Raw genomic sequence first — 10,000 nt, forward strand, 5'->3', positions numbered from 1 at the left:
CAGGTTTGGATGCGGTGGAAAACGCATGTATGGGGCTGTTGGAAGGAGGCTGGGGTGGAGGAGGAGGAATGAGGGGAAGGAGGAGGAGGAGTTAGGGGAATGAGGGATGAGGAGGAGGAAATTGAGGAATCAGGAGGATAGGTAGGAGGAATGAGGGGGAGGAGGAGGAAGAAAAAAAAAAGTGGAGAAATAGGAGGAATGAGGGGAAGCAGTAGGAGGAGGAGAAGGGGGTAGGGGTGGTGGGAGAATCAAAGTGGTCGACCTTCATTATATTGTTGTCTGGGAACTACAGGTGCAGCTTTTTCTGAGGGGACGCTCTCTTTTTTCGTCTCCAGGACAATGATTTACTGTTAAGCTCAGTTCAACTTAACTTAATTGGCATTTTCACTACAGAAGTTAGTGACTAAAATGCTTTAATGGCGTTTTATTTTCCTTGCAAGACCGTCTAGCAAGGAAACAAGTAATTTCCCTCGGACGATATATCATTTTGTCGGGAAAATTGGCTGTTGAATCGGCTAATTAACATACCATCCAGCAGCAACTTCCCAGAGTATCACAACCCCTCTCTCTCTCTCCCTCTATCACACGCTATTTTTTTCGCCTTCGTGCGAGAGGAAATTTCCAACAGAAACAAATTATCTCAACCAAATTCGCACACGCACGCACTCACGTGCAACCCTTCCCCCCCATGTTCCCCAACCCTCCCCCCTCACTTACGTACAAGGAAGGGGAAAGGCACCATGGCAGCAATCAGCATACACGTGACTGTCAAGGTGCTACCGAAAGAGCGAGGGCATTGACGTCACACACCTGCTGACATTAAGGGCTTCGGGCACACGCAGGTGTTTGAGTAGGCGAAGGCTGATCCGAAGAATGAAAGAAGTGAACGGACGCATATGTGTGTGAGTGAGAGAGAGAGAGAGAGAGAGAGAAAGAGAAAGAGAAAGAGAAAGAGAAAGAGAAAGAGAAAGAGAGAAAGAGAGAAAGAGAGAAAGAGAGAGAGAAAGAGAGAAAGAGAGAAAGAGAGAAAGAGAGAGAGAGAGAGAGAGAGAGAGAGAGAGAGAGAGAGAGAGAGAGAGAGAGAGAGAGAGAGATTAGAGTGAGAGAGTGTATACAGGTGTTGGTGTAGGTGTATTTATGTATTTAGGTTGGAAGAAAGAACAGGATTATTTACCTTCTACACATAGTGAGATTGCGTCATAGCGCAGATGCGGGCCTTGCTCCCCCCCTCCCCCTTCCCCCTCCCCCAAAAGAACTCTTTGTTTTAAAGAAATATGAATATGATACGGAGAAATGCTTTAGCTTGTTTACGCAAGGAGAGGAACACCGAACGGTAATGTAAAGTAAACAGTGTATTATTATTTTAAATGAATTGTGCTTGCTGTGCGAGTGACGTGGATTTTATTCCGAAAGAAAAGAGATGGAGACGAATTGTGGGAGAGACAAGATAATTGATAGAAAATGACAAAGAGAAACATACTGGAGGGAGATGGCAGTCGGCGATTTAACGAGAGTTATTTCAAATGCTATTTTCACTCACATCTCATTCGCAATCGCAATTTGAACTGTGACCTTATTGATCTATTACAGACAGACATGCTGTACCCCCAGACCCACCCGCATTCATAAATCCTCTCCTCTCTTCCAGATGATTTATCCTGGCGACCGCGAGCTCACGGAACGCGAACGGACCAACATCTGCTACCTGGCTTTCCCCGACAGTAACTCCGGCCTGATGGGGAATGTCCAGTTCCACTTTCGCATCCGCCAGTGCCCGCAGTCCAACCCCTTGCACACCCGCCCGGCCATCCACCAATACAATGCCACGTGTCCGACGAGCATACAGGTAATTTTGTTGATCTCCGTAAGGGCGAGATTGGCTAGGGCGCCTTCAATTATCACGGGGTCTCTCTCCGCCCAACGCAGGCTGTTATGTAATCGGCCGCCTTTGGTTATATGGTTATTGATTGAGTATTGGGTTTTCACTATATGTGAGGGTAGATTAAGATTGTGGATTTTTAGATATTTAAAGGTGAAATTAGATCAAGATATATTTTATGGGTAGAATAAGTATATTTCTTAAGTGGCTCGGTGAGTGGACGAATGGCTAGAGAAGTGTCACCCTCAATTTAATTAAGGAAGAGTATACGCATTTTGAAAGAAAATGAATAAGATTGATAAATCACTCCCCCCCAAAAAAATATCTAACAGTTATATTGTATCTGTCCCTTACAGACTGATGATGGCTACCTCTATGGCTATGTGTACTTCAGGCAAGTGAAGGACCGCACACTAAGGAGAGGCTATTTTCAGAAGGTAATGTTTTGTCTGCAAAAGATTGGACTCAGAATGATAGAATAAGTTAATGTTTTGACTGTGAGGGTTATTATTGATGTTATGTTTGATTAAAATGTTGCTAGCCAATTAATAGAACATAAAAAGGTTTATGTGTACAAGTTTGTTGAGTATCTGATGATAGTAGTGGGAAGCTAAGAAAGGTGATGATGCTTGGAGTTCCTTAGCAAATAACATGTGTGATTATAGGTATTAATAGATTAGATTACATGTTAATAGTGTTGGTAGAAGGATGAGTTGCTGATTAACGCTGAGGTTTTAAAAGCTATTTATAGAGTACATAAATTTTTGATGTTGGTATGATTTTTTGGTCTTTTTTGTAATTATTATATATATATAAATATTTATTTGTGTTTATGTTTATGTTTTTATTGATATTATATTGTATTTATGTTTATGTTTATGTTATTACTTATGTTTATATTTAATATATAATGTCTAATATGTAATATATACTATATAATATATAATATATAATATATACTATATACTGCATTCTGTATACTGTATGATATATAATATATGATATATGATATATAACAAATAATATATAATATAATATAATATAATATAATATGTTATAATATAATACAATATAATATATAATGTATAATATAATATATAATATATAATATATAATATATAATATATATATGATATATATATATAGATAGATAGATAGATAGATAGATAGATAGATAGATAGATAGATAATATATAATATATTATGACTGAATCTGTTATAGATTATATATTTTATGCATTTTCTTCAATTTTGTTTACACTAAGGTAAGTGAAGTTTGTACTTGTTAGATGTTCATTATTAAGACCCTTTCTAATTCTCTTTACTTCTCTTTCAAAAGAGTGTGGTATTACTTTCCCACTTGCCACTGGTGTCACTCTTCACAAGTGTGCTAGACTTGATGGCACCAGAATATTTTGATACGGGGGAAGCCAGCCTGGAAGCAGCATGCCACCACCTCGACCAGTGGCCTCAGCCTACACCAGGTGTCACCCTTAGTCTTCCTCTGCTTGGAACTCTGATACAGGTGAGATGTCCCTTAAGTCTTTTAGCTGATGTGTCATTGTGTTCTTAAGAGCACTGCATTTGTAAGTCTTGCTACTGGATATGCTCTTGTTAGCAAGAGGTGCTTCTGGTTCTAATCTTGAGCCTTTTAGTTTTCACATCTAATGTCTCTGTATCTTTACTCTAGAGGATTTAGTAGATATATGATTTAATTGATTTAAGAGGACTCAGGATAATGTTGTGTGCTGGTAGAGAAAGAGAGCTGCTTCACACTCTGAATTTTTCCTCTTCTTTCAGGTCCGAATTCCAAGTCGGCAGGACAAACCAGGAGCTTCCACGCTAACACCACCATCTCCTCCCCACACGTCTCCTGGACCTTTGACAATCATGGTGCCATCTCCACATGAAACAGAGGTATTTTTCTCTCTTTTTTTATGATAATGATCTTTACCATAAGAAGGCATACCTAGGGAATAAGTACTTGCTCACAAAATCCAGAATAGGCCTCATTTAGATGTCCCATTGGTTACGTAAATTTTTAGTTTATTATTGAAATGTCATTTTTGGCTAAACTTGGTTTATTGTAGAAATTAATTTGAATTGGTTTAAATTGTTTTATTGTAGAAATTAATGTGAAAAAAATCCTGTCTAGGCTTTCAGAGTTTTAGCTCCGGTGCTGCCTCACCTCAACCTATTATGGGAATTGGTGATCACTGCTGAACCTTTGGTAGTGATGGCAACTTCACCAACCACTGCTGCTAATATGGTGCAAACCCTAGTCAGGTTAGTAGAGTGGCATTTTAGTATGAGTAATATGAAAATAATTTTGATTAAAAAGAATTGTTTACTAGAGATGTATGTTGGTGTTCATAGACATCTCACACCAGAAAAAGAACTGTACTATAACTAACATAATCTTGGTGAGAAATTGCTGTGGTAAGCAGCATAATTCTGTATAGATAATTGCAGTGTGATGAAATTGAGTAAATTTATGGTCCACATAAATCTTCTATGGGAATTAGTGTTTACCTGTGCTTACATTCTATATGTAAATCATTATATCATCATCATTATGTTTATATTTATATTTATTTATCTACCTACATATATTATATATAAACTTATTCCTTCCTCAGCCTTATTGCTCCACTCAAGTACAGCGGAGACTACCGCCCCTTCTTTACCATCCATGACTCAGAGTTCAAGGAGTACACAACACGTACTTCTGCTCCTCCCAACGTGATCCTTGGAGTGACCAACCCCTTCTTCGCCAAGACGCTCCAGCATTGGCCACACATCATCAGGATCGGGGACAACACTGGTAGGAATTGTGTTGCTAGTTACTAAGAAACCTTACTGTATTATTTTGGGTCAAGTATGACTCAGTCCTTTGTGGATTTTATTTTATATGAACTCTGCCATGACTTCATCATTTTCTTGTTTTTTTTGTTTTGTTTTTAAACTCTGGACAGGAGGGAAAATAGGATGTTACTGAATATTGATGTTTCAGAATTAATATTAAGGGAGATAAGTTGTTACTGTATATACTTGTTGTTTTATCAGCTTGCATTGAGAAGATAGTCATTAAAAGTGTTACAGTTTGGCTTTTCCAATATGTAATAAAAAGATACTTTGAATAAGAAACATCTCTTTTACAGGATCTCCAAGCACACAGAAACATAAATTAAAGAAAGCTTCAGCTCTCAAAACAGTTGAACAGAAACCTGGTGTCTACACTAAATACCGACCTCATCTACAGGCTGACAAGGTGAGAAGTAAACTGTGTTGTAAAATAGTACTTTAAACATGAGAACACTCAAATGCTCAAATTTAGTCATGTGTTGAATATAAGATAATAACTGAAATACAATTTTTGTTTTTCTGTTCCTCTAGGGTTTAGTAAAGCGACTACTGAAAGGTGTGCAAACTGGAAGACCAGTAGAGGTACAGAGTGCACTCTTAAGACGACATCTTCTAGAGTTGACGCAGTCCTTTATGATTCCTTTGGAAAGATATGTGGCTTCCCTTATGCCACTTCAGAAGAACATTTCACCTTACAAGGTATGGGTCATTAAAATATGTTGTGTCTAAGCACTGCAAATTAGTCTAGGGATGATTGTATTTGCAGCACTAAATCATACTTGGTTATGTATCAAATAGTATTATGCAAACTTTTAATAGTAATTCAGTTGTACAATATCGGATGTACTCATTTTTTAGGTATTTGATGTATAATATTCCATATAGAGCTCAGTAATAAGGATCGATTAAAGCAAGTAGAACATGAAGTGTTTGAGAAAAAAAACAGTAAACAGTAGTTGTGACATATATATATTTTTTCCATCTTTTTCTTGTAGGCAATACCCAGTTTGCGCCCATTCAACCCAGATGACTTCCTAGCCACACTGGAGCTCTATGGGCCACAGTTGACGACTGGAATCCGTGGAGACTGGGAAGGTCTCTACCGGCGATTCTTCCGTTCCATCAATTTCTCCGTGTGGTTCAACGCCCGCTACGAGGAAGTGTCGGACAAGCTGTCAAAACTTCATCTCCAGGCCCTTAGTGATGCTGTATGCAATACCTATAGATTTTATGTTTATTTTATTATTAAGTAATACCCTTTTAAGTGTTTCTGTGAATTGTCTAAGTATGTTAAGAGATTTATTTTGGCTGTTTGGAAAACAAACAATTTTACCTTAAATAAGATGGTTGTCTGATACATGGTACCTTTCTGCTTACTTATCATGTTAATTACTTACTTTCCTACTTTCTTTCCCCCTTGTCTGTTTATCTACTTCCCTTCCTACCTTCCTACCTTCCCACCCACCCACCCACCCACCCACCCACCCACCCACCCACCCACCCACCCACCCACCCACCCACCCACCCACCCACCTACCCACCCACCTACCTACCCACCTACCTACCTACCTACCTACCTACCTACCTACCTACCTACCTACCTACCTACCTACCTACCTACCTACCTACCTACCTACCTACCTACCTACCTACCTACCTACCTACCTACCTACCTACCTACCTACCTACCTACCTACCTACCTATCTACCTACCTACCTTCCTACCTATCTACCTACCCTACCTTCCTACCTATCTACCTGTCTACCTACCCTATCTACCTACATACATACATACCTTCTACCTACCCTCCTCCCACCCATCTTATCTACTTACCTGTCTATCTGCCAGCCTACTTATTTACCAAACTATTAATCTCTCTTCTTGTCCACATATTTTTCATCTGCTAGTCTACCTATTTACCCACTTGAAATGATAAATTATTAAAAAAAAAATAATAATAATAATAATACATATCTACTCATTTTTAAATCCATGTAATTTTCAGAACTGATATTCATGTACCATTCCCTTTGCAGGATTTAAGTGGATGGGCATGCAGTCGAAGTGAAGTGGAAGTTGTTGACATGGTCTTACGATTGAGGTCCAAACTGACGACAGCAGACACTCTCCATGTGAGCCAAAACACAAGGGATAAACTCAATGCCAACTTGCAGACCCTCTTCAAATCACTGCCAGAGGACTTACAATCAGTCCTCTGTGCCACCTGAGGGAGGGGAAACCATGGTGGGGTTGCCATCAGAACTTAGAAGTAAAATGTTTGTCAGGCAGTATGTGTGCTCTTAGACAAGCTTCAGGAAGTCTTGTTTTTATTATTGATTCTTTTTGTGATGGAGGCTTCTTCTAAGGCATGCAGTCTTGTCTTGTCACGTCCAGACATGTTGCCATACTGTGCTCCCTCCAACTCTGATGGTATCCTAGTGGTGTACATGTGTTAGACTTGCCATTTTTGCAGAAATAACAGCAGGTGTTCAATATGGTAAGAAAAGGGTAATGAAAGTGAGAAATATTTTATTAGGTGGTGATTATCACATAGCAGATTTGCCTTCAGCAATACCAAGAGTTAATAGTATTTAACATATTATACAGGAGGATGACAATGTTATTATGCTGTTTATCATTAGGTGATGACCATTGGAGAGGTATTTTATGTCAATTGTTACCTCCAGTGCCTTTTGATAGGGTAGGATTGATGAGTGTTGGTCACAATGGTAATATGGTAATGGAAAAAAATCAATCATTGCCCTTTTGTGATCTTTGGTGAATCATGAAGTTTCATCAGGACGTGATAAAGATACATTTATACCAGGTTCTCAGACTTGGTATGAGATACATTGAGTTTCATATCATGAAGAGTTTGCTCAATGTAGATTGGGAGTTTATGATAATCAGTCTAAATCTTGCCATTCAGTGAGATTTATAAGTGAGGAATGTATGTTCTTTCAGTGTTGTCCTTGGTTGTAACTCACCAAATGGTGCCATGATGGGTAGACATGGTTATTTCCCTTGGTATTAGGTAGAAGTAAGCTAGAATGTACATTCTCAAGTGGGTGCTTCTTGCAAAGGTTCTTCTCTCAGTAAATCCTGTTCTGTAATCAGTGTCTATGTAATCAATACCTCGTATGTATTATTTTATCATCTTCAGAGGTTGAACATGCTTTGTTTCTTATCGATAATAGTGCCAATGTTTTGCAGTCTAAATGACTTTTGTTACCTGAACTAATAATAAATTATTTTATTGAAAATCCATAGGCTTACTTTTTGCTGATAAGTGAGTCCTTGTCATTATTTTGGCAAAGTTGTTTAACAAATATAACTTTGTTTTGATGGAAATACACTCTTGCACATCGGTAGTAAAAGAAACATTGATTTCTCCTGATTCAAAAATTGACAAACAATGATTGTAGCTTTCACTCATCATCACATACAGTGGTTGGCTAATATAATACATGGTGCTAATATCATAATCTCCAGTAGAGAACTGTTCACTATTTGGGTTTCGAAGAGTGACAAGTGCCTGTGAAAAAGCAAACTAGAATTTTTACAGAGTAATGGGCATGTATCTTGTACTCCAGAAAAACAAAAGGTATGAGATAAGGATGCCATATGAATAATTAGATTATTTTTTTTAGCCAAGAGGTAATTATTCTCGTATTGTGGTTGATTAAACAGATGTCATAATTAAAAACAAACCTTTGGGGATTTTCAAGTTACATAGGGATAACATCTAGCATGCCTTTTCTTGCTTCCTTCTAAGTTTGAGTAGATATATTTGTTAATATTATTGATAGTATTTCCTGTGTTTAATATTATTTACATTCTTATCAAATACAATATTTGAATGATGTAGTTAGGACTTTTATCTCACTGGCCCAATGTGAGATATAAAACTATAGTCAGTTCTGTTACTATTTTAATATCGTATGTTAGTTTTTTTAGAAATTAATCATTTTTCCCTATTTTCCTTGCATGTCTTTATTATAAGTTTGAATGTTGTGGAACTAAAGTTGCTGTTCATTATGTACATATATTTGCAGTTTATTTTCCTTTGTTTGATTGTTTTGAAGTTAATACAACAATAGCTGACTGGAAAATTATATGATAATCACTAGTGTGTATTTTAAGATCAGCAGAAGTGCCATCTATATTACAGTGAGAAAACTAGCCATGCTGTGAGCTTGGTTATTAGCCCATTCACGCCGGATGATGTGATATCATGTCATGGTAATATTTCGCACCTGGTAGATGTCAAAATACACATTTTACATTGTTACGTATGCATATACTCATAGGAGTTCCATTTGTATTGACTCATTTTTCTCCATTTGTGAAAATAGTGTAAACAAATACAAAAGTCTCCTGTTATCATCCTGTTTAATTGGACAGGTGAAAAGTGCTCTGAGAGCGTGCAATGTCATTTATCCGGGAGATGTACTAGGCAAATATAAGCTCCAGTGCGAATGGGTTAAGGGCAGACCAGGTTCTTTTTTATGTAATAGAAATCTGATTTATTAGCCCTGGAGTATTTTTTTTTTTTTTTTTTTTTTATATATATAAATCTGTATAGACAATGAATTTCATTTCACTCATTCTTTGCTTGATAATGATTTTAAGTAAAATGATAATTTGTTAATGATTTTGAATTGTGATTTTTTTTGTCTTTTTAAATGTTCATTTGTCAATATATTAGGGGATGGTTATCTATTTCTTAGAGTTTTAGAATTACTAACTTTGCTAAGATCAAATTTGCCAAAATAAAAACAAAAAAAATCACCTACAGATGGTAACTTCATCGTGATATCTTGGTATCTCCAGTTTTGTCTAAAAAATTGTGATTTTTGAGCTTGCATAATATTCTAAAAATGTGTTTCCAATATCAGCAGTAGTCCTGTTCTTCAAGAAATTAAGAAATTAGATTCTGGTAAATATACATATATCTCATTTGCTTCTTTAAAGTAAAAAAAAATGAAACTAAAAATCATCCTGTGATAAATGTAGTATTATGTATAGCTTTAATTTGTTAGCATTGTCACAACTGTCTTCAGAATCGTAGGTCTTGTGCTCTCCCATCAAGGAAAAGTGTTCTCAGTCAGTGTATTTCATCCTGTTGTTATTATTATTGTTAATGTTGTATCATCATGGTTATGGGTATGACTATTGAAGATTTTGTTGTATTTGATGAACAAATATCATGTCTCTTGAACTGGGTTCCAAAAATGTTGGCAATTCATGCTAAT

The 10,000-nt window shown here is 37.0% G+C and overlaps 1 protein-coding gene across 1 annotated transcript in view; it reads left to right on the top strand.

Moving 5' to 3' along the window:
* Positions 1-10,000, top strand: part of LOC122247090 (protein DENND6B) — a 46,056-nt gene that overhangs the window by 33,686 nt on the left and 2,370 nt on the right. The window contains exons 2-11 of the mRNA XM_043006092.2: positions 1,649-1,846; positions 2,236-2,316; positions 3,219-3,404; positions 3,680-3,796; positions 4,035-4,165; positions 4,519-4,703; positions 5,041-5,150; positions 5,276-5,443; positions 5,740-5,952; positions 6,782-10,000. The exon at positions 6,782-10,000 is cut by the window's right edge and continues 2,370 nt beyond it. Of these exons, the coding sequence (XP_042862026.1) occupies positions 1,649-1,846; positions 2,236-2,316; positions 3,219-3,404; positions 3,680-3,796; positions 4,035-4,165; positions 4,519-4,703; positions 5,041-5,150; positions 5,276-5,443; positions 5,740-5,952; positions 6,782-6,973 (1,581 nt within the window). The 3' untranslated portion in view covers positions 6,974-10,000. The remainder of the gene's footprint in view (positions 1-1,648; positions 1,847-2,235; positions 2,317-3,218; positions 3,405-3,679; positions 3,797-4,034; positions 4,166-4,518; positions 4,704-5,040; positions 5,151-5,275; positions 5,444-5,739; positions 5,953-6,781) is intronic.

Source organism: Penaeus japonicus, unplaced genomic scaffold, assembly GCF_977035675.1.
Source record: "Penaeus japonicus unplaced genomic scaffold, GWHDUDI00000001_assembly GWHDUDI00000008, whole genome shotgun sequence".
NCBI lineage: Eukaryota > Metazoa > Arthropoda > Malacostraca > Decapoda > Penaeidae > Penaeus > Penaeus japonicus.